General features: G+C 45.5%; 1 protein-coding gene and 1 long non-coding RNA gene across 3 annotated transcripts in view; one reads left to right on the plus strand and one right to left on the minus strand.

Moving 5' to 3' along the window:
• Positions 1 to 34: 34 nt before the first annotated feature.
• The window catches only part of LOC118359496 (ubiquitin carboxyl-terminal hydrolase MINDY-2-like), a 28,870-nt gene continuing 3,366 nt past the window's right edge, over positions 35 to 25,538 (minus strand). The window contains exons 3-9 of one of the 2 annotated variants that reach the window (XM_052481883.1): positions 20,305 to 20,369; positions 10,722 to 10,880; positions 9,068 to 9,170; positions 8,090 to 8,232; positions 6,993 to 7,166; positions 4,752 to 4,928; positions 35 to 4,081 (exon numbers count right to left, since the gene is read on the minus strand). In XM_052481883.1, the coding sequence (XP_052337843.1) occupies positions 3,902 to 4,081; positions 4,752 to 4,928; positions 6,993 to 7,166; positions 8,090 to 8,232; positions 9,068 to 9,170; positions 10,722 to 10,880; positions 20,305 to 20,369 (1,001 nt within the window). In that variant the 3' untranslated portion in view covers positions 35 to 3,901. Of the gene's footprint in view, positions 4,085 to 4,751; positions 4,929 to 6,992; positions 7,167 to 8,089; positions 8,233 to 9,067; positions 9,171 to 10,721; positions 10,881 to 20,304; positions 20,370 to 25,538 lie in introns of both variants that reach the window. The other variant, XM_052481882.1, reaches the window with a different exon arrangement.
• LOC127912484 (uncharacterized) lies at positions 12,534 to 14,165 on the plus strand. Its single transcript, XR_008082914.1, has 3 exons — positions 12,534 to 12,638; positions 13,500 to 13,674; positions 13,834 to 14,165. It is a non-coding gene; the product is annotated as an uncharacterized LOC127912484 (long non-coding RNA).

Genomic DNA, 25,538 nt, shown 5'->3' on the forward strand with positions numbered 1-25,538 from the left:
CATGAAGTGCACATACAAGACATCACACATTGAATGGTTGTGAAAAGAGAACGTAAGTTTTATTGTCCATGTTTTTTAATAATCAGGCTGAATGTCTCTCGTCTAAGGCATTTTGTTACAGAAGAAACACCATCTACATTTTGCAACGGTACTGTGATAAGCTATACATTATTTGGTCATATGTATATAAACATTTTAACCTTCTATTACGAGGATTGAACTTTTCATATTCACAAGGTGTTAAACATAAGTGAAATATTAACATAATACATTGAAATTATACTCCACTGAATGTCATTAAGCAATTGTTGCATTACATGCATCAGAATAACATTGGGATTATTACAATTGCAGTTAAATCAACATGGGGGATTGTGCTCATGAAACTACTAGGGAAATAACCATTTTCTCCACTCTGTCAAAATAGTCAAATTAACTTTAGATGACCAGCCAGTGGCATTTTTATTAGTGTGAAAAGCTACAAATCAATTCTGTCCTTAACAGGTTTACAGCTACCTGATGTTCAAGTTGCATCAACACAGTACTTTAAACCGAAATATTTAACCAGCCCTTTCATACCTTTTGTCAAAGGAGCATTTCATATTCAACTGACTGTTGTAGCAATTCCAGACAGTATTCCATTTTTACAAGGTACCCAAAGAACAATAGCACTTGTACAATTTCTAATTCTGTATAAAATGAGGTATTTTCTCTCTTAGGTTGCGTTTACACAGGCAGACCAATTCTGATCTTTTATCTCGAATATGCCTGTCCGAACGCAGCCTATAGTGCAAAACTAATTACAAGGACTAAATGTTCAAGGACGACCTTGTACAGTATTTACCCCCCAAGCACTATAACAAGGCTTACACATCTTCACTTGAGACATTCCACAAACAAAATCCTTAGCAATTATTTTCAAGAACAACATTGAAGCTATAACAAAAAACAATATCTAGATACTGGTAAATAATGCAATGTAAATGACCTCAAAAGCAAGCTTACGCACAACGTTTTATTTTAAGTGTGTGTGAGGCATCCGTGAGAAATCTTGTTGCTCCCCCAAAAACCTCAAAGTAATTAGATAAAGTGGCCCTTTGAGGTTCTCATCATAATACTCAGTACTAGTTGCCTTTTGCACGTCGTTACAAATGGGTTGAGGCCATTGGGAAGGTTGACCACATTAACAAGTATAATTCAAGCTGCAGTGTGACGGTAACTTTAAAATGGATGTTATTTTACAGAAGAAACAAGAATATGGATTGTGGTCCTTCACCCAACCTTTCACAAAATCACTAGTCAATAAATAATGTCAGGGACATACTGTAGCATACCATAAAACAGGATATACACGCACGCTACAACATAGGTGTTTCTCTTTAAGTCCTCTATTCAATCAGATTACTTTTTGTAGTCATTGTGAATAAACGCAGCAGCAGTTTAATTCACTTTCTAATAGCAGCCTTGAATTCCATTACAAATGGCAAACCTATTCTAGTGTAAAGTCAGTGAATTCCTTTGACGGGATAGGCCCGAGAGAAGCTCAGAAACACATCGTGTTATGCCATTTCTGAGAGGGAATTACATCCATGAACATAACTAGCAATAATTATGAACAGCCTAATAATATGAAGTTGACCTAGTTAGATACCATGTGTTGAAATAATTTGTTACCGATCCGATACGTGGTTACACATTTACATTACAACACAGTATATTAAATACTTTACAATGGTATATATGAATCATTGCTGTTGCCAAGGCAGCTAATACACTAACAATTTACAAAAGACACTCAAGGATATGTCCCTTCAGAGAAGGCCTGAGAGTATTTCTGATGTCTAGTTTTACATGTACAGATTGTCTCATTCTGGTAATACACCTGTTTCCATTTATTCTTATAAAATATATTGTAAATGTTGTAAGGCATTTTCTGTACAGAGTAAGTGTGGCCTCGTGAGGACCGTATAGACAGGCTGAGCTAACCCCAGTACTCAAGTCCAGCCTGCAGATAAGCCTTACTACCGGTTAGTCAGTTAGCCTACTCCTACAAGATGCAGCCAGTCGCCAGGCAAAAATAAATACTAAGTACTGGACTTGTCCTTGAAGGCTGGGGTTGTCCATTTCTGAACAATGAGAACAAAATGTAACAGCCAAAAATAGGAGACCCCTTAACTAGCAGCACTGCGAGGCGTCTCCCCTATAACTGTGTTTCTAGGTCTGACGTACAACACAAGGCTTGAGTCAAGGCATCCAGCTGGAATGTGTAGATAGAAAACAGTAAATCTCTCAGGAGGCAGTACCATAGTAGGACAATGGCACAAACTACTAGCTAGCTCTGTCATAAATGTGCATTAGGTATGTACACAATGTATATAATTTTGTCTGAAAGTTAGATGTTGTAGGAGAAGCACATGGATTCAAACATGGCTACAGTAGAAAATCCTACTTCCATAACTCAACTAGGTCACGAGGCTTCCCATATTGACAACATCTGTGTCAGCTTTTTACGGCGTGACCAACAGTTTAACTGCCGGCAAATCTGTGTGACATTGGGCACTTCAGATTATTAGTGTAGGATACTACTATTGCTCTGCCTCTGCAGCCAATAACCAGCCAAGTCTCTCAGGGACAGCGTAAGAGTGAGCGACAGTAGTCAAATTAGGTGCACTGTCCTGTTTCTCCATGGTTCTGTCTGTGTGATTGTCCAGACTCTACTAGATGTGAAGACATTAAATACATGGCATATCTTTCAATCCAACTGCTCATATACATCGGAAAACATTTTTGTTGTTAAGGTTATTTCCAAGTTGAAATTAAGAGCATAAATCAATGCAGCCAAGCATATCAGCCATACATATACACTGTAGACACCAATAGCATACACACACACACCAGTATTCAACACGGCCATACTCTGGTAAGGCCAATCTGGATAGGGCGAGTCTTAAATGGAAGATGAGGGTTGGTAGAGACGGCACTTACCAGAGTATGGCACGGAATTCCAGGCCTCTCAGGAAGAACAGGGATGTGGGTAGTGATAGAGATAAACAAAAGGCTCATCACAACAGGGTCTTACATTAATTTCTAACCTGCAAAAACAAATGAATCCCTTTCTTTTTATGTATATACCAAAATAAAATAGTTCTCTAAAATACTCTCTCACACATGCATACAAACACACATGCAAACACGCACACACACACACTTAAAGTAGTAATTTGGCATCCATTAACGTGGCGAAGAGACAGGAGTGCTTAGATATTACACTCACTGATGTCACTATCACCTCATCTCTATCCCAATTAGACTCTGAACAAACTCTTGATTATCTCCAATTGGAAGGAGCTAAATGAACCCCACAAATCAATAGCTAGGTTGTGTTTTCAGTGAAAAGTCTAACGCTCAAAAACGGAACTGAATCAAAGCAGGCATATCTACACATGTGCAGTAAAAAAAAAAATAGCTTATCAACTGCAATAATGAAAATGAATGAAAATTGTTTCCTTGAAAAAAAGTTGGTGCCATGAGAGGAGATATTTCAGATTCTGAATTCGTTCCCTCCCAGCATCCTGTTTCTGGGATTTTTCTAATTTTGCTATAAAAATCACCCCCATTAACCTGAACCCCAGATCACAAATATAGTGCACTGTGCGACTTGTAACAAAGTTTGGCCAACTGTACGAGAGATTAGTGGTAGCTGTCATAGCGTCCCTTCCTCAGTAGTCCGGGCCCACTGAGGGTAGAGGATGGCAGGCACCAGTGGCTTGGGAACGGCAACGCCTCACTGTCTCATCGCTCTTCAAAAAAAGGGGCTGTGCGTAGGGTGTCAGGTCAATGTGAAAAATTCTGCCCCCCCTCTTTCTCTTTGTCTCTCACACAAACACACAACCATCCTCTGTTACAATAAAACACATTTGTCTTTATCCTTGGGCTCTTTTTTGGGTTTGCGCTCCCCGGCAGAGGGCTGCTTCCCTGGGGTGGGTGTGGTTCCAGCTGCTGTTGATGCTGCTGCTGCTGCTGCTGATGCTGCTGCTGCTGCTGCTTCTGCTCTGTCTGCTTCGTCACTGCCCTCTGCTGGCTGCTGCACAACAGACAGGATGGAACAGGAGAGTCAACCATAATACCTACCTGTGGCTCATTCAAGCGGATGAATGAGCAACATTATAAACTGGGTGGTTCGAGCCCTGAATGCTGATTGGCTGACAGCCGTGGTATATCAGACCGTATACCACGGGTATAACAAAATGTTTATTTATACTGCTCTAATTACATTGGTAACCAGTTTATAATAGCAGTAAATGCACCTCAGGGGTTTGTGGGACATGGCCAATATACCACGGCTAAGGGCTGTATCCAAAAGAACAGACCTGAACCGTGCATTCTAGCTTAATTGCATCACAATTACATTGAACATGCATTCAAACAGAACATGTATTGTGTACAACATATTCATGTCAGCTATATATTTAATTTCTATCTGACTAAGCCCCTGACTCTGCTATATCTATATAAACTGGCAACCCTTACCCTTTTTCTCATCCTCATTACTCATTTTTCCCTACGCACCTTTCTCATCATATTCCTCATTCAATTCCACTCCTCACATCTTCCCTCCCCCCTTCTCACAAGCTCCCCTCCTGCTCAGAGGGTTTGGGTTAAATGCGGAAGACACATTTCAGTTGAAGGCATTCAGTTGTACAACTGACTAGGTATCCCCCTTTCCCTCCCTCCCAGGCTCCTTCCCCGACCTGTGCTTGTGCTGCGGCAGCCTGCTCCTGCTCCTGGTAGTACTGGGAGGCTCGTCGGTCCTCCTCCTCCTGCAGCTTCTTGGCCAGCTCCAGGTCACTGATGCCCTCAGGGAGCTGCTCCCACTGCAGGTCCTGACAGTGCTGCTCCTGCTGCAGCGACAACGCCATCAGGTAGTCCTGCATACAGAGAGGAGAGGGGGTAAAGAGAGAGAGATAGAAAGAAAGAAAGAAGGAAAAAGAAAGAAAGAAAGGAGAGAAATAGAATAGGACCACGTCAATGCATTTCACGTCATGGTGTTTTACCAGAATGATGTGCCACTGCCAAGAGTTGAAGTATTTAAAAACCTTTTTTTTTTTTTTTTTTTAAGTATGCCTAGTTGTAAGCTACAAAACACCAGCCATTTTAAAGTCAGGGCTACACACCTCTTTATTCATTCATAACCCTCATGTAGAGTGAAATCAAATATATTCCCGAGTGCAGCATCAGACTGTCTTAATTGTCGGCTATAATATTTATTTCACCTTTATTTAACCAGGTAGGCAAGTTGAGAACAAGCTCTCATTTACAATTGCGACCTGGCCAAGATAAAGATAAGCAGTTCGACACAAACAACACAGCGTTACACATGGAGTAAAACAAACATACATTCAATAATACAGTAGAAAAATAAGTCTATATACGATGTGAGCAAATGAGGTGAGATAAGGGAGGTGGAGGCAAAAAAAAAGGCCATTGGGGCAAAGTAAATACAATATAGCAAGTAAAACACTGGAATGGTTGATTTTCAGTGGAAGAATGTGCAAAGTTGAAATAAAAATAATGGGGTGCAAAGGAGCAAGATAAATAATACAGTAGTGGAAGAGGTAGTTGTTTGGGCTAAATTATAGATGGGCTACGTACAGGTGCAGTAATCTATGAGCTGCTCTGACAGCTGGTGCTTAAAGCTAGTGAGGGAGATAAGTGTTTCCAGTTTCAGAGATTTTTGTAGTTCGTTCCAGTCATTGGCAGCAGAGAACTGGAAGGAGAGGCGGCCAAAGGAAGAATTGGTTTTGGGGGTGACCAGAGAGATACAGTGCATTGCGAAAGTATTCGGCCCCCTTGAACTTTGCGACCTTTTGCCACATTTCAGCCTTCAAACAAAGATATAAAACTGTATTTTTTTGTGAAGAATCAACAACAAGTGGGACACAATCATGAAGTGGAACGACATTTATTGGATATTTCAAACTTTTTTAACAAATCAAAAACTGAAAAATTGGGCGTGCAAAATTATTCAGCCCCTTTATTCAGCCCCTTTAATGGGGCTTTGGTGACAAAACGGATGGCACTGTGATAGACTGCATCCAATTTATTGAGTAGGGTATTGGAGGCTATTTTGTAAATGACATCGCTGAAGTCGAGGATTGGTCGGATGGTCAGTTTTACAAGGGTATGTTTGGCAGCATGAGTGAAGGATGCTTTGTTGCGAAATAGGAAGCCAATTCTAGATTTAACTTTGGATTGGATATGTTTGATGTGAGTCTGGAAGGTATTTAGGTATTTGTAGTTATAATAGTGTCTGGGTAGATGAGAGCGTGAGCAGAGATGATCCCTCCCTCTCTCTCTGTACTGGGTGAGGGTGGTGAATATCGACCCTGGCAGATGGACAAGCTGCTGGGCAGCCCTGCCACCAGGCCTAACGGGCCAGCCAATCAGCTGTTGTCACAAACGGACACAAACCACATCATGCATTATTAAACAGCCAATCGAAGCGCAGCGTGATGCAAAGCAGTACAGAGGGAGGCGCCACATGTCACGGTCGTCTCCTGATCAGGCATTAAAACCCTAAGTGGGGAGGGTTTTAACGGGAGAGCTTTGAACATCTATTATTGAGGAACTCCTCCCCGCTACTTCTCCAGAGTAGAGCTGAGTGCAGATGGAGCAGGCAAGGAAGCCATGGGGATAACAGAGCCCAGATAGAGGGGATGGGTAATACTTGCTGTACCTTTAATACCATCCACTCTGTTTCTCTTCAGGTAAACTCTGATTGTGGCTCACCCTGACCTAGTATGTTTGTAATGCTGCACTGTGACTGTGCACCTTGTTCTCCACGGTATACAATCCTCTGCAAGAGATATGTGGTGCACCCAACAGTGTGAAATGGCTGCCATGATTCAGCTAGATGGGTTTATCGTTGCTCCCATTAATGAAGTGGAACTGGATCAGAGGGCCCAATTGGCGTAGCGGTCTAGTGGTCTGACCTGGTCTATCTGGTCCTGCTGTCCACGGTACACCGTCTCTGGGTCTGACGGAGGTCGCAGGCGGAACTCAGAGTCACAGAAGTTGCCATCCCCGTCCACATTGTGCAGGCTCTCCCACACCACCTTCTCCTCCGTCAGGAAGCCCTGGTCTGTCACCAGGAGGTACAGCTGGCCCTGAACACACAAAGACACACGTTATACACTCACACACGTCTTATCACAGCCAGAAATCACATCTACACACTTTCACACCCTCTTATTCCTGTAGTAGATAACCTGGATAACAGGTCTGTGTGTTTGTTTAAATGAGGGGGGCTTTGGTACTGGTAAGCATTTATCTTGGGGTCATGCGTGCCACACACACACACACACACACACACACACACACACACACACACACACACACACGCACACGCACACGCACACGCACACGCACACGCACACACGCTCCACTTCCCCTGCTATAGATAACAGGAAGAGCCTGTCCCAGCAGCAGTGATAAGGGGAGGGAGCACAAGGCGGGTGAAACCATTGTAGATAGCATTCAGACTCTAGGTGCTGAATAGGTCCCCATCACGTGTCTACCATGCTCTAAGGGGCATTTGTATTTATGCCCTCGCACCAGCCTAAGAACCCTGTGTACTGAACATTACATCACCTGGGACTGGGGTGTGGGGAGATCTATTGGGAGGGGGAGGACAGGGAGAAGGGGAACACACTAACAGTGCTCAGCTGTTAACAGATGGTTGTAAAGACTTGGATGAAAGAGTCCCCATGTGTCAACAACCTACAAAATACAAAGGGGTGATCTGATCCGGAAGTTAGCAATACGTTTGAAATAAAGGTTTATCTGGGACTGAGTGATATGAATTCGGTAACATTATGCAATTCATTTATATAACACCCTTTCCCACTACTAACAGGACAAGGCAGACTTGACTTGTTTTTGTTCATAATGGACGGTGGTTTGGGGACGCTGTAGCAGAGGAAAGTAAAGAAGACCCATTCACAGTAAACAGTACTGCAAGGCCCCATTTGTCATAACCACAGGGCATGAAACAGTGGATAAAGGCTCACTCATTTGAGTGGTCATTCACCTTGAACTTGATCATGGTGCTGAAGTGGTTGTTCCTGAAGAACACACAGAGCTCTCCTTCCTGCACGGTGGACGTGAGCTCACACAGACCGGGGTACGTCAGCTGGGTGGCCGTGCTGTGCAGAAACTGCTCGGCTACAAAGCCTGCAGGCAGAGAGAGAGGGAGAAAGAAAGAGGGAGAAAGAGAGATGGAAGGGGAGAGAGAAGGCGAGTCAGTGAGAGACACAAACGCAAAACTGACAATGACCGACAGGCTGACAGAGACAAAGACTTATGGACTGATAGAGATATAAAGTGATGTACAGACAGACAAGGATATAGACACACTGACCTAGAATGAGAGACAGAGAGCGCAAGAGATAGAGTTGTATTGAGTGATGGGGAGAGAGAGGGTGATAATCGAACTAAGACAAGAGGAAACTAGAAAGACAGTGGAGAAGCACTGGAGAGGTTGGGAGAAACAGACGCAGCTCTTCACCCCGCCAACTGACTCGCTCTGTCATTATTTATTTATGGGATGTTAAAATGTTTATTCTATTCTACTGAGCCATTTACTTTGTTTTTTATTCTTAGATTTTATTCTTTCTTATTGTTGTTGCATTGTCAAGGAACCTGCAAGTAAGCATTTCGTTGGACGATGTCTACCGTGCGTATCCCATATATACGACTAATAAAACTTAAACTTGATGCTAAAAGCACAAAACACTCAGCCCAGAAGAAAACGTGCCTATGACAGGAATACATCTGAACTGCCCTGGGTGAGCAATACGAGCAGCGTGAGAGAGGGAAAGAACAGAGCTCAACTAAAGTCAGCCGTCCACAGGAATGTTTAGCCCAGGCCTCCGTATATCTGCTCAGCGCAATAGGAGGAAATGCCGGCCTTATCAAGCAGCCTGGGATGTGTAGTCGGGGGGGGAGGAGGAAGCAGCAGCGAGAAAGAAAGCAACCCCCCACCCCCTCAGTCGGTTGGTCCACCCACCTTCCCCAGCCAGTTCGCTGCTGTCTGACTGTTTGCAGGAGATTATCTTCTCCACCAGCTGGTTGTAGCTGCAGTTACCCACTGCCTTCACAGTGTCGCCCATCTGGAGGGAACATAAAAGAGGAGAGCATTCATCAACCGTTGTTGTGTTCTACTATTCACTGTGTCGCCCATCTGGAGGGAACATAAAAGAGGAGAGCATTCATCAACCGTTGTTGTGTTCTACTATTCACTGTGTCGCCCATCTGGAGGAACATAAAAGAGGAGAGCATTCATCAACCGTTGTTGTGTTCTACTATTCACTGTGTCGCCCATCTGGAGGAACATAAAAGAGGAGAGCATTCATCAACCGTTGTTGTGTTCTACTATTCACTGTGTCGCCCATCTGGAGGGAGCATAAAAGAGGAGAGCATTCATCAACCATTGTTGTGTTCTACTATTCACTGTGTCGCCCATCTGGAGGGAACATAAAAGAGGAGAGCATTCATCAACCGTTGTTGTGTTCTACTATTCACTGTGTCGCCCATCTGGAGGGAGCCTAAAAGAGGAGAGCATTCATCAACCGTTGTTGTGTTCTACTATTCACTGTGTCGCCCATCTGGAGGAACATAAAAGAGGAGAGCATTCATCAACCGTTGTTGTGTTCTACTATTCACTGTGTCGCCCATCTGGAGGAACATAAAAGAGGAGAGCATTCATCAACCGTTGTTGTGTTCTACTATTCACTGTGTCGCCCATCTGGAGGAACATAAAAGAGGAGAGCATTCATCAACCGTTGTTGTGTTCTACTATTCACTGTGTCGCCCATCTGGAGGGAACATAAAAGAGGAGAGCATTCATCAACCGTTGTTGTGTTCTACTATTCACTGTGTCGCCCATCTGGAGGAACATAAAAGAGGAGAGCATTCATCAACCGTTGTTGTGTTCTACTATTCACTGTGTCGCCCATCTGGAGGGAACATAAAAGAGGAGAGCATTCATCAACCATTGTTGTGTTCTACTATGCAGTGAAGAACAAGTGACAAGAGCGTATTGTCATGTTTTCAAAAGAAAAATACTCAAGAGGAGCTGTACACTAACCAGTCATTCTGAAGTCATTTCTTTCATAAATAATGTGTGGAGTTGGTTGATTGTCTATTTGACAAACGCCTATAGAGTACCACAGTATGAGTCATAATACCCATAAAACCTAGTGGTCAAACAGGGAAATGGTTCCAATCGTTTTTTCACCATTCATTTTTCCCATAGGGGATTTTAGAAACACTTCAAATAAGGGCTGTGTTTGATGTAGGCTTACCCTGGCATGACGCTTTGATAACAGTGTAAATCTCTCTAGGACAAGGTGACTTTTAACAATATATTTGCCTGTATATCATAGTAATAGCTACATGGGTTTAAAGGTACTTATGATGTTGCCGTGAGCAGTACCATAGTTACTTCCTTGAGATGCGATGCAATACTCTCACAGTCACACAGAGGATCTGGGCATGTGCACGGGGTTTGCTTCACACTGCTACAACGTGGTAGCTACAGGCCCAAAAACAGCAGAGAAGTTCAGCCTCGGGCTTCAACGTTCTGTTATTGCGGATATTGCATTTACGGCAACTCGCTCAGTCTACTTTTAAAGGGGGCTCAGAGAGGGAAGGGTTCTCACCTGCAGGTCCACCAGCCAGCCGTGGTAGAGAGGGATGTCCAGCAGGTCAAAGACAATGCACTCTGGGGTGTACTCAAAGACCCGCACCCCTGTGAACTTCACGTTGACATCCAGCCCTGTCTGCAGCTTGTGCAGCACCGCCATGGCATCACTCATATTCTGGGAGACAACAAATAGAAAGTCATGTTCCTTTTCAAGGTCTTTAGCCAGGGATGTTAGTCTTTGTAGAATTCTTGTTGACTACGGCATTGAAATAGGATTTGACATTGGAAGAAATGTTGAGGACAGTGAACCAACTACTGTCACATACTACAGCAGTTTCAGCTAGAAGAACAGCAGACTCACCCACAGATACCTGCTAGTTTGAACTATCAGTCAAGTGTACAAACTGAACAAATAAGAAAGTGTTCCGACCAAGGAACTTCCTGTCTACCGTACTCATCACGCCCTCCTGTGGTTCGCCACTCAGACACACAAAAAAAGGCTAACAAAACCCGTCTGTAGCAACGCGCATGCCCCGCCCACCTGAGGATCTGTCTTTTTCAGTCATCTATTCCTGTGTTTGAGGGATGTGACATGCACTTGTCACCTAAATCTTCCTGAATTTATTGCTTTCACTTGACTTCTGTGACTCCATCATACGTTTCCTTGTGCCTGTCGTTTTCCCCGTTAACGTTACGACCGCGGAAATGTTTGTAATGACCTGTCAAACACCCCGGTAGCTCCTGAAATGGAATACATAGTCATTCAGTTGCATCTAGAAGAACACTAAAGCTTCTTCAGGGATGTAACATCATTTCAACACAACACAAGAAAGAGAGGAAAGATGGGTGCACATTTTTGTAGAATTGAAAAAAAAAGTTGCTACAGTTGAAATGTTGACAAATTAAATGCACTGAAATGAAAGCAACTTCTGAAAATGAACACTCGGATTAGTGATATTATGTCTGAACTCGCAAACAATTCAAAGTATGTATGGGTGTAATCTAGAGCCAAGCGTGTTGAGGGTATCCTGCTATTGGCACAATTGTTGAATTATGCGACAGAACGTGACAACAACAGTCATTAATTAGGCAGTCTAGACAGCACAGGTGAATGCAGGTAGGCCTAGACAGAGTAGGTGAGTGCAGGTAAACCTAGAGTCCTAGACAGAGCAGGTGAGTGCAGGTAAACCTAGAGACCTAAACAGAGGATGTGAGTGCAGGTAGACCTAGAGTCCTAGAAAGAGCAGGTGAGTGCAGGTAGACCTAGAGTCCTAGACCCAGAGTCCTAGACAGAGGAGGTGAGTGCAGGTAGACCTAGACAGAGTAGGTGAGTGCAGGTATACCTAGAGTCCTAGACAGAGGATGTGAGTGCAGGTAGACCTAGAGTCTTAGACAGAGCAGGTGAGTGCAGGTAGACCTAGAGTCCTAGACAGAGGAGGTGAGTGCAGGTAGACCTAGAGTCCTAGACAGAGGAGGTGAGTGCAGGTAGACCTAGACAGAGTAGATGAGTGCAGGTAGACCTAGAGTCCTAGACAGAGCAGGTGAGTGCAGGTAGACCTAGAGTCCGAGACAAAGGTGGTGAGTGCAGGTAGACCTAGAGTCCTAGACAGAGCAGGTGAGTGCAGGTAGACCTAGAGTCCTAGACAGAGGAGGTGAGTGCAGGTAGACCTAGCCAGAGTAGGTGAGTGCAGGTAGACCTAGAGTCCTAGACAGAGCAGGTGAGTGCAGGTAGACCTAGAGTCCGAGACAAGGTGGTGAGTGCAGGTAGACCTAGAGTCCTAGACAGAGCAGGTGAGTGCAGGTAGACCTAGAGTCCTAGACAGAGCAGGTGAGTGCAGGTAGACCTAGAGTCCTAGACAGAGGAGGTGAGTGCAGGTAGACCTAGACAGAGCAGGTGAGTGCAGGTAGACCTAGACAGAGCAAGTGAGTGCACGTAGACCTAGAGTCCTAGACAGAGGAGGTGAGTGCAGGTAGACCTAGAGTCCTAAACAGAGGATGTGAGTGCAGGTAGACCTAGAGTCCTAGACAGAGCAGGTGAGTGCAGGTAGTCCTAGAGTCCTAGAAAGAGCAGGTGAGTGCAGGCAGTCCCAGACAGAGCAGGTGAGTGCAGGCATACCTAGAGTCCTAGACAGAGGATGTGAGTGCAGGTAGACCTAGAGTCTTAGACAGAGCAGGTGAGTGCAGGTAGACCTAGAGTCCTAGACAGAGGAGGTGAGTGCAGGTAGACCTAGACAGAGTAGGTGAGTGCAGGTAGACCTAGAGTCCTAGACAGAGCAGGTGAGTGCAGGTAGACCTAGAGTCCGAGACAAAGGTGGTGAGTGCAGGTAGACCTAGAGTCCTAGACAGAGTAGGTGAGTGCAGGTAGACCTAGACAGAGTAGGTGAGTGCAGGTAGACCTAGACAGAGTAGGTGAGTGCAGGTAGACCTAGAGTCTTAGACAGAGCAGGTGAGTGCAGGTAGACCTAGAGTCCTAGACAGAGGAGGTGAGTGCAGGTAGACCTAGACAGAGTAGGTGAGTGCAGGTAGACCTAGAGTCCTAGACAGAGCAGGTGAGTGCAGGTAGACCTAGAGTCCGAGACAAAGGTGGTGAGTGCAGGTAGACCTAGATTCCTAGACAGAGCAGGTGAGTGCAGGTAGACCTAGAGTCCTAGACAGAGGAGGTGAGTGCAGGTAGACCTAGACAGAGCAGGTGAGTACAGGTAGACCTAGACAGAGCAAGTGAGTGCACGTAGACCTAGAGTCCTAGACAGAGGAGGTGAGTGCAGGTAGACCTAGACAGAGGAGGTGAGTGCAGGTAGACCTAGAGTCCTAGACAGAGGAGGTGAGTGCAGGTAGACCTAGAGTCCTAGACAGAGGAGGTGAGTGCAGGTAGACCTAGAGTCCTAGACAGAGGAGGTGAGTGCAGGTAGACCTAGAGTCCTAGACAGAGGAGGTGAGTGCAGGTAGACCTAGAGTCCTAGACAGAGGAGGTGAGTGCAGGTAGACCCAGAGGAGGTGAGCAGTAGACCTAGAGTCCAGACAGGAGGTGAGTGCAGGTAGACCTAGAGTCCTAGACAGAGGAGGTGAGTGCAGGTAGACCTAGAGTCCTAGACAGAGGAGGTGAGTGCAGGTAGACCTAGACAGAGTAGGTGAGTGCAGGTAGACCTAGACAGAGTAGGTGAGTGCAGGTAGACCTAGACAGAGTAGGTGAGTGCAGGTAGACCTAGAGTCCTAGACAGAGGAGGTGAGTGCAGGTAAACCTAGACAGAGCAGGTGAGTGCAGGTAGACCTAGAGTCCTAGACAGAGGAGGTGAGTGCAGGTAGACCTAGACAGAGCAGGTGAGTGCAGGTAGACCCAGAGTCCGAGACAAAGGTGGTGAGTGCAGGTAGACCTAGAGTCCTAGACAGAGCAGGTGAGTGCAGGTAGACCTAGAGTCCTAGACAGAGGAGGTGAGTGCAGGTAGACCTAGAGTCCTAGACAGAGGAGGTGAGTGCAGGTAGACCTAGACAGAGCAGCTGAGTGCAGGTAGACCTAGACAGAGCAGGTGAGTGCACGTAGACCTAGAGTCCTAGACAGAGGAGGTGAGTGCAGGTAGACCTAGAGTCCTAGACAGAGGAGGTGAGTGCAGGTAGACCTAGACAGAGTAGGTGAGTGCAGGTAGACCTAGAGTCCTAGACAGAGCAGGTGAGTGCAGGTAGACCTAGAGTCCTAGACAGAGGAGGTGAGTGCAGCTAGGCCTAGACAGAGTAGGTGAGTGCAGGTAGACCTAGAGTCCTAGACAGAGCAGGTGAGTGCAGGTAGACCTAGAGTCCTAGACAGAGGAGGTGAGTGCAGCTAGGCCTAGACAGAGTAGGTGAGTGCAGGTAGACCTAGAGTCCTAGACAGAGCAGGTGAGTGCAGGTAGACCTAGAGTCCGAGACAAAGGTGGTGAGTGCAGGTAGACCTAGAGTCCTAGACAGAGGAGGTGAGTGCAGCTAGGCCTAGACAGAGTAGGTGAGTGCAGGTAGACCTAGAGTCCTAGACAGAGCAGGTGAGTGCAGGTAGACCTAGAGTCCGAGACAAAGGTGGTGAGTGCAGGTAGACCTAGAGTCCTAGACAGAGCAGGTGAGTGCAGGTAGACCTAGAGTCCGAGACAAAGGTGGTGAGTGCAGGTAGACCTAGAGTCCTAGACAGAGGAGGTGAGTGCAGGTAGACCTAGAGTCCTAGACAGAGGAGGTGAGTGCAGGTAGACCTAGACAGAGCAGGTGAGTGCAGGTAGACCTAGACAGAGCAAGTGAGTGCACGTAGACCTAGACAGAGCAAGTGAGTGCACGTAGACCTAGACAGAGCAAGTGAGTGCACGTAGACCTAGACAGAGCAAGTGAGTGCACGTAGACCTAGACAGAGCAAGTGAGTGCACGTAGACCTAGACAGAGCAAGTGAGTGCACGTAGACCTAGAGTCCTAGACAGAGCAGGTGAGTGCAGGTAGACCTAGAGTCCTAGACAGAGCAGGTGAGTGCAGGTAGACCTAGAGTCCTAGACAGAGCAGGTGAGTGCAGGTAGACCTAGACAGAGCAAGTGAGTGCACGTAGACCTAGAGTCCTAGACAGAGCAGGTGAGTGCAGGTAGACCTAGAGTCCTAGACAGAGCAGGTGAGTGCAGGTAGACCTAGAGTCCTAGACAGAGCAGGTGAGTGCAGGTAGACCTAGACAGAGCAGGTGAGTGCAGGTAGACCTAGACAGAGCAGGTGAGTGCAGGTAGACCTAGACAGAGCAGGTGAGTGCAGGTAGACCTAGACAGAGCAGGTGAGTGCAGGTAGACCTAGAGTCCTAGACAGAGGAGGTGAGTGCAGGTAGACCTAGACAGAGCAGGTGAGTGCAGGTAGACCTAGACAGAGCAGGTGAGTGCAGGTAGACCTAGACAGAGCAGGTGAGTGCAGGTAGACCTAGAGTCCTAGACAGAGCAGGTGAGTGCAGGTAGACCTAGAGTCCTAGACAGAGCAGGTGAGTGCAGGTAGACCTAGAGTCCTAGACAGAGCAGGTGAGTGCAGGTAGACCTAGACAGAGCAGGTGAGTGCAGGTAGACCTAGAGTCCTAGACAGAGCAGGTGAGTGCAGGTAGACCTAGAGTCCTAGACAGAGCAGGTGAGTGCAGGTAGACCTAGAGTCCTAGACAGAGCAGGTGAGTGCAGGTAGACCTAGACAGAGCAGGTGAGTGCAGGTAGACCTAGAGTCCTAGAGAGAGCAGGTGAGTGCAGGTAGACCTAGAGTCCTAGACAGAGGAGGTGAGTGCAGGTAGACCTAGAGTCCTAGACAGAGCAGGTGAGTGCAGGTAGACCTAGAGTCCTAGACAGAGCAGGTGAGTGCAGGTCAACCTAGTCCTAGATAGAGCAGGTGAATGCAGGTAGACAGAGTCCTAGACAGAGCAGGTGAGTGATGGTAGGGTAGACAGAGCAAGTGTTTGTTGTTGCAGCCCTGTTCCACCCATTTATGTTAATGTTTTCATTTATGCAAATACACCCACTGTATTTCTGCAAAATGTTGCACATACACATTTTCTTTATTTTAACATAAAATATAAAATAAATACCTAATACCTTTATAAAATGTATTAGTGCACCCCCCCCCCCAAAAAAAACACCTGAATTCCCAACAAAATCCCTGAACGCCATTCATTATTTTTCCATGCCAGTCAAATGTTTAATGTGCTATATATAATTCAGTCAATCCTGATGGATTTTTAAAAATCTCAAAATTTGGAGTATCTTCATCTATTGTCCAACTGTTGCATTTATTAGAATTGTTTTTAAAACCTTAACAATATTGATCACCGTCTGTGTCACAGGGAGCCTCTGCAGCTGTCCCCCCACCCCACACACGCACAGAGAGGTGAGAATGGGTGACTGTGTTTTCTTAATTTTCTAAGAGGATAACCTGTCAATAAGAGGGAAAATAAATCCCCAAAAGCAGGGAGATTCTGCAGCTTTCGTACTTAGCGGTGTGGCTCATTGAAAAGCCTTTCGCTGGACGATCTGTGCGTGTGGGGGGATTAGGACTCCTGTGGACAGTTGTGGGGAGGATTAGTATGGTCCATGTAACAGACCATGCAGCTGCTCCACTCCAAGGGCAGAGGCCTTCAGTCACATGACATCAGATGAACCCCCTGAGAGCTACTGATTAGCACCTCACTAAGCAAGGGGGGCTTCATCCACTTCCACAGTGCTTTGCTGTTTACACTATATATACACAAAATCATGTGGACACTGCTTCAAATGAGTGAATTTGGCTATTTCAGCCACACATATTGCTGACAGGTGTATAAAATCGAGCACAGCCATGCAATCTCCATACACAAACATTGGCAGTAGAAAGGCCTTACTGAAGAGCTCAGTGACTTTCAACGTCATAGGATGCCACCTTTCCAACAAGTCACTTCGTCAGATTTCTGCCCTGGAAACGTTTAGGAGCAACAACAGCTCAGACGCGAAGTGGTAGGCCAAACAAGCAAGCAGAATATTCTGTCCTCTGTTGCAACACTCACTACCGAGTTCCAAACTGCCTCTAGAAGCAACATCAGCACAAGAACTGTTCGCAGGGAGCTTCATGAAATGAGTTTCCATGGCCGAGCAGCCGCACACAAGCCTAAGATCACCATGCGCAATGCCACGGGTCGGCTGTAGTGGTGTAAAGCCCGCTGCAATTGGATTCTGGAGCAGTGGAAACGCATTCTCTGGAGTGATGAATAATGATTCACCATCTTCACCAGTCCGACAGTCAAATCTGGGTTTGGCGGATGCCATGAGAACTCTGCCTGCCCCAATACATAGTGCCAACTGTAAAGTTAGGTGGAGAAGGAATAATGGTCTCAATATTTTTTGGGGTCATGTTGTCCATCATTGAGACACACAGCGAGGATTCTCTCTGCTTTATCCTCCTTGTTTTCCTGCTTGTATTCTTGAGGACAGGTGCTAAAGCACAAGTCAAACGTGAGTCAGCGCTGTTCATACAAAATGTGCCTACAAGCAAAAACACACACACTGACAAGTGCACACACAACTGTGTGGGCACTGCGTCTCTGTCTGGTGGGTGGCAAAGCTGGCAGCACAGTAAGAGATCAGGAACGTGCTCGCCCACTGCTCCCGCTCTGCCCAACATTCTGCCTGCTCTGCACACCCACTCCCTCCTGCTGTGTGGCCAAGCCCTGCTCCACTCGGCTCTAGCCGCTCACAGACTACAGATTACGACCAGACTACATTAAGTAAAGCCACCCTAACCACACTAATCATAAATGCTGTGCTGAATATGGGATCCACATAGAGCCTGTGGTATTTGTATGTGATGATGTACAATAGACAATTCCGTGGGCACTGGACAATGAAGGCCAGTATTCAATGGTTCCACTCCAGCTTTTACGGAAGAGGGAGACTGATTGGATAAACAGGCCGACCTTCCTGTCACATGTTCCACTAGCAGGCTGTGAGCCAGATCAATATTTAAGTCCCACAACCCTGTGGCAGAGCCACACACACCCACGCTCATCCACCAGCTCAAACCAGCTAGTCTCTCACACCCACACACACACACACACATACTCTGCTTCAACTGAGGACTGGGGAGTGACTCCAGACCTCCATCCGCTGGCAAATCAGGCTGATAGGACCACGAGGCTGACTGATTGACAGACACATGCAAGAGCTTTAATTCAGTTGTCATGTCAAAGGCACACTGGACTGTTCCCCAGGTATTATGGAGATCTGGCACAAAACTTTATTAGGTAGCCTATGTCCGTTTTTAAGTCTGCATTTTAGTCTACAACTGTGCACTCTTAAAATCCACAATCATGGTTATATACAGCGACACACTCCCATCCTGCTACATTATTTTTTAGGAGCATCTCTATCTCAATACAATATTCTATATCATACAACCACAAAAACGCTGTCAAGTGAATAGTGCTACAGCGTGCTATCTCTCAGGAGTGCCCTTTATCAGGGGACCATGACCAGTCTTTACAGAATAAACCTTCACTAAGCTCTCCAGTCTCTGAGTTACTGTTTAACAACAGCCAAGCAATCGCTATTTTAATCCTCATATCCTCCGACAGATGATGTTTTGAAGCCAGAGTTTATAAATAGAACTCTGTTATGAACTCGTTCAACGCTCTTCAAAATCATAAAAGGAGCTTGACTATTCAAATATGCAGCAGACAATATCAAACAAAGGCAAGAACAAGATTATATATAGATATATTTTTATTTTTGAATCTTTTACAAATGTATTATATTTTGGTTTGGCATGCACATTGGCATGCTAAAGACTCCCTAGTGACAGACAGCCTCCCTAACACTCTCTCTACACTATTTCTATTCATGGTGTGAGGCTCCTTCCGTTCCTGGTCGAGTGCTCTCCTGCCGTGTTGAGGCAGCGCTTACACAGCCAAATCTAACAGGAACCAACAACTGTTTCTGCCCCAGCTAACAGCACAGAGCCTGCCCTAAACTCCACCACATGGCCTATCCACACACAGACACACACAGTACACACACACACGCCACAGAGCCTGGTGTTCTGGACCATAGTCCAAGATCAGACCACCATAATTACAATGAGTCCAACACCATTTAATTTGAGTGTTGCTAGTTTTTTATCTTAAATCCCCACAACGTACCAGGAGCTTGGAGAGCTACGACTGTACAGCAGTCAGAACATTCTCCTCGGACAGTAATCCAGACTCTGGTATGTACACACGCACACATTACTTCTCTCCTTCCTGAGCGATGACGTCCGTGAAAAGAATAACATTCACAGATGTGCTGGTTCTTTGCCACAGCAGAGTGGAGAGGAAGAGGACAGGAAGAGAGGCCGTGCCCTTCCCACATTTCAGGCAGGCAGCAGGGATGGGAGCGTGGATGGGAGTGTGGATGAGAAAGCCATCCCTGCCAGGCCATGTGAACCACTCAGAGCCCCAGTGCTGGCCTCGATCTGAACTCAGTCATGCATGCCTGAGCACCCTGCCCCCTCATGACCCGTGCTGTGCCGTAGGCCTGGCAAGACGCGGCTTATATAACCTATATAGGGGCTAAAAGCAGCTCTGGGGCAGTGGGCTGTTTTCCATATAACCATTATCATCACAACGCTTATTTTCATCTTACATAAATATACATTCATTGGTCTTTCTGGAGATTCATTCCCAATGCAAATGTTGTGCAAATGCACTGACGCAGATGCACATGACTGTATAAATACTCAGCATTACATCGTTGCCCATTAGAATATGATATATTTCTGGATAGAAGAGGACAGGAACTGCAGTCACTAAACGGCAGGCAGGGATATTTTAGGCTGGGAAGTGAGAACAAGTGAGCCCCCCTGGCGTGGTGCGAGTTAATAGTGTGATGCTGCGGACTTGTTTTTTGGCTGCTGCTCTGCCATCAGAGATCTAAGTGGAAGAGGGAGGTACTCAACAGCCTAGAGCCTGCGTGCCTCTCCCTCTCAGCCTCCTCGCTCATCCTGCATGCCTGTCTGATTCTCCAACATGAGCCACAGACAGACACAAAGAGAGATGGACCGGCAGACATGCATGCGTATGATCAGTGAATAACTGCCCTTATTGATTGTGTTTAAGCAACAACAGTCCTTACCTGCTCATAGTTTAGCCGCTGGGCTTCAGAGATCTCTTTCGGCTTGGCATCGAGGATGTAGTCTCCTGCAGGGGAGCGAGAGCGAGGGAGAGAGGAAGCAACATCAGAAGACCTGGGGATACAGGCTAATTAAAGCAACCATAGACACACAGGGGAGCTGAGAGAGAAAATATAATCAGGGTAGAGCCCTGCCCGCTCACCAGTGACATCACAAGGCTTACGGACCGCCTGCTTACGTCAATCCCATGTGAAGAGGTGATATTATCTACTACGTTCTGATTCCATAAGAAGTGTCTAATCCTCAGTGAGAAGCGGGATGTTGAGTGTTAAGCGCTGGCCAGCTGTTTTTCCAGGAAGGGCTCGGCCAGGCATGAAGGGTCAGTCGAGCCCTGGCCAGTGGGGAGCCGCTAGAGAGGTGTTAAGGGCTTAGTGTAGGACCTAGGAAGAGCAGCCACTGGGGCAGGCAGGGAGAGCCTTGTAAAGTCAGTCAACCACCACAGAAACTGAAGACCCTGTGGTGCTAATCACAGTGCACCTGTCATCCACCCATTAACATCGCACCCAACTCCACCCTCCCCCTCTGAGCAACACACAGCGGCAGTGTCCAGCTGTCGAAAACATACCCTCTCGCAAGATATTTGATGTTACAAGATGATTCTGTGAGACTTATATCTGGAAACCCCCCAAAAATAGGCCTACTTTTTCCTCATAATCCAAAGATTGCTTTCTTACTTTAACAAAGTGAGCCAGTGGTCAGTGTATTTGAGAGCCGGGGAGCTACTCTGATTCAATCTCCATTTCCTCTCCTCAGACACAGGCTTCCTCAGCCCTGGCCATGAATGAACCCAGCTGAGGCCAGTCAACTGACTGACATTTCTATGCCCAGGGAAACCCCCGGCCATACTCCCCTTACCTCCCTCCGCCTGCCCCGTTCCCTGCCAGCTGACTGTAGACGGTGCCCTCCCTGCCCGGGCCTCTACTGCTGCTGTTGATGATTCACTGGCATGCTCCACAGAGTACTAAATCCCAACATCGACCAGCAGCCTCTAATACAACATACATCTCCTTCACTTCTGCCCTTATGGGCCTCACAGTAGTTATTAATACAGCGTCTGAATCAGCCCACGTTAAATGGGGCTCTTTGTGAGCAGCTCTTTTTCACAAGCTATTATTTTTTTGTCTGGGCATGAAACAGTAACTGTGCGTAATGAAGTGCAATGGTGAGGCTAGGAGACAGACCTATCTGCCTGCTCCTGGACATTACACAAGATGAACGGTTTGACCAGGGACCAAACCATTCACTATGAGCTCTCAGCCACTAGCTAGAGTAAAGACAAAGCCGTCTCCACAAACAGAGCTGCAATTTATGGGCACTTGTGAAAGAAGAGCAGAGACGACTCAGAGGCATATCTGGGATGATACGCACAGCCTGCATAACACAGTTAAAGGTCGGCAATGTACAGAAGAGGGATGGCTACAACCATGAGCATTCCTCAGAGGAAATATACCACGACACAGTCGGAAAAACAGGAGTTGCGTGAAATGAAAACGCTGTGCTTCATTACTGCATGTCACCTGTGATTTGCAGAAGGGTTGAAGTGCTCACTGTGAGTCAGTGTACTCGAAAGAGACAGGGAATGTTTTTACACTGAGAACTAGGAATCAACCATGGGTATCTGTAGGAGCAGATGAGCAAAGTGTAGAGAGGCAGACAGAGGGAGCAATCAGGTGATTCCATCAGGGGCACAATGGGGGAGAGGGCCCGCCCTGAGTGGTTGGGAGTGGGGGTAAAGACCTCTCTGTGGCTTCTCACTGGTATTGAACATAGAGCTATGGGGTTGGAGTGAGTACTGTGTTCCATCAGACCCACACACTAGGCTACCTCTAAAATGTCTAAAGATGGGCAACTATGTTGCTCAATGTGCTAATGTTTTGGGTCAGTCTGAATGGTCTCCTCTCTCAGAGTTTCATGTCAGTTGACCAGCAGGGTAGTTTACAGTTTCTTGCTTTCCTCCTCTCTTATAAAAAAGTATTTGGAGAAGGTCAAATTAGATTTGCCTGGTCATAACGTAGTCTGATAATGAAATGCACACACTGTAGATGATACTTTTTCTTCCAGCAAAATGAACCAAACTCCAATTGGAATTGAATTGCATGCATTAATCAGTCACGGACACCAAGCGCTATGGACTCAGAGGCAGATTCTGTGGGGAGGAAACACAAGGCTCTCCCATTAACAGAGTTCAACAACAGACAATTACTAATTGTAAATTACATTTTCCTAGCCAATGCATCCAAAAAAAGTAACATCTAACCAAAAGGTAACAATGTTATTGCTTACAATCATTATCACCCCTGGTACAAAAATATGAAATGAAATGATGAAATAATGAAAAATACGTGAAGAGAAGCAGCAAACTGAGAAATGTAAAGAACATTCCCATGACTGACATCAAAAATATATTTCCTGACAATGAAGAATCATCCCTCTGTTTCCCAATCACATTTTGTTGTTATATTCTATCTTGGTAGCTAACTAACTAATCTGTCCCCCAATGAAGCACTATAGTGTAAACTGTAATTAAACCATGGTGAGAAATATCCTGACCCACAAATTAACAACAGTCTGTGTCTTGGCCCATAATGACTAATACAGATTAAATCAAAACCAGTTGAATCTGCTAATCACATGCAGAATGTAGGACAATGTAGCACAAACAGTCAGGAGTCTTTGGTACAAACTGACCTCTATACCGAACCCCCAAATGATCATATGAAAGTAAACAACTCCCATGGCATGACTAATGTGGATACATTTCAGGACTTCTGGCATCTCTCAGAACTCGGCAGCTGGTGGCTCCATTTCTCTTATAGTTAGAGTTGTTATTGACGCCTAACAGTCATTATATGATGCATTTAGCTAGAACACACTCAAAAATGGGACACTAGTCATAGCACCAGTCAAAGAATTATAGCGCTTGTAAAATTGAAGCCACACTGACCAATGCCATGAAAAGAGGGCTTGGCTATAGTGACAGTGATTTTTTTTCTCTATAGCTTAGATGAGAATGCCTTTTGTAACAGGACACCCCTGGTTCTACATCATAACAGCACCCAGCTATGGAGGGAAGCAATGGGGTCAGCGTGCCACGCATGGAGAAAGAACACAGCTCCTGTTTCCCTGACGTTAGCAGGGCTTGGTCCACAGGGATTCTTCAGTCCTCCTGGTCAATCTATACTGGACCATACCACCTGACCTCACATGGGTATTAGCGATGCGTGGTTGAGCTGTTTGTTCATCCGCAGCCTCCCGCAATTGCTAATAACTCATCCACAAGCGCTGATGAAAAAACGAAAGCCATCACCCGACCCACAAACATAGAAGAAGCATTGTACAGTCTGAGATGGAAAACATTTTTGACGGGCATTTTTAGATAGCCTACCAAAATGTTGGAAATTATAAGCAGGCCTATGTTATTCAACTTGTCTATAATTAGATACAGGCAACTTCTCTTCTGTAATTACTTCTTATCCTAGAAGACTAAATAAACCTTTGCTCACCAGAATAATGTTAGAAATCAACAGTATTAATGTTTTAATCTACACTGAACAAAAATATGTACGGTGTTGGTCCCATGTTTCATGAGCTGAAATAAAAGATCCCAGAAATGTTCCATGGCACAAAAAGCTTACTTCCCTAAAAAGAGTTTATTTCCCTGTTAGTGAGAATTTCTCCCTTGCCGAGATAATCCATCCACCAGACAGGTGTGGCATATCAAGAAGCTAAAGAAACAGCATGATCATTACGCAGGTGAACCTTGTGCTGGGGACAATAAAAGGCCACTCTAAAATGTACAGTTTTGTCACACAACACAATGCCAGTGTGCAATTGGCATGGTGACTTAAGCGATATCCACCAGAGCTGTTGCCAGAGAATGTAATGTTAATTTTCTCTACCATAAGCCGCTACCAACATTGTTTTAGAGAATTTGGCAGTACGTCCAACCGGCCTCACAACCAGACCACGTGTAACCACGCCAGCCCAGGACCTCCACATCTGGCTTCTTCACCTGCGGGATCATCTGAGACCAGCCATGCGGACAGCTGATGAAACTGAGGAGTATTTATTTCTGTAATAAAGCTGTTTTATGGGGAAAAACTAATTCTGATTGGCTGGGCCTGGCTCCCCTGTGGGCCTGCCCTCCCAGGCCCACCCATGGCTGCGCCCCCTGCCCAGTCATGTGAAATCCATAGATTAGGGCCTAATGAATTAATTTCAATTGACTGATTTCCTTATATGAACTGTAACTCAGTAAAATCATTGAAATTGTTGCATGTTGTTTATATTTTTGTTCAGTATAGTTGAAATGGTTAAGGTGTGTTTTCTTTCCGCTTTCATCTCTGCTTCTTTCACACAGCAAATACGCTTAGCGACCAAGGAGAAAATTGAATAACTTTAAAAAAAAAACATGAACGATTTGACATGCAAAATGTCCAAATGACATCAGTTTCACCGGTTAAGGAAATTAAAAGCTGTTAAAACGACACGTTTTTGATAAGATCTCAGTCCGGCTTGGATGCATATTTTATGTGGTTTAAATAATAAGATATTATTATTATTATTAAGGTGATGGCTTACATTTGTCCTATTTTACACTTTTATGATGCTGATAAAGATTATAGATGGTCCCGAACCGCACATTCATTCTCTCAAGATGCTGAAAGAAATTAATAATATTTCTCCACTTCTGTTCAACTTTCAAAATGTATATTTGGTGTATAATTTCACTGCAAGAAATGCTTAATTCTGCTAGAGTTATATTAGGCGATGTGAGAGGTTATAGACCTACAGTCAGTCCAGATTTCAGTTAACCCATCTGAACAGTACAGTTCCCTTGATGTGCCATTTTGAATTCCCCGTCTTGAGACTGTTGAATCATCACACATGACATAGCCAGAACTGCCATCCTCCCTTTTTACTACTTTACTACATATTCACCAAACATCAACACTCCATGTCGCAGCTTTTCTACTATTGAATTAAACTCCGACATTGTCCTTTTTGCCTCAGTGGAACGATTTGAACTTTTTCTGCCCAAGTACCCAAATGCATTTGGAGTGCATTTAGGGCGCTAGTTACGCTACACACTAACGGCAGATATAAATAATGAAAGGAAAACCTCAATGTAGTCTATAGATATGAATTGCACAAGAATTATACAATTATAGATTTT

The sequence above is a fragment of the Oncorhynchus keta genome, chromosome 2, assembly GCF_023373465.1.
Source record: "Oncorhynchus keta strain PuntledgeMale-10-30-2019 chromosome 2, Oket_V2, whole genome shotgun sequence".
Taxonomy (NCBI): Eukaryota; Metazoa; Chordata; class Actinopteri; order Salmoniformes; family Salmonidae; genus Oncorhynchus; species Oncorhynchus keta.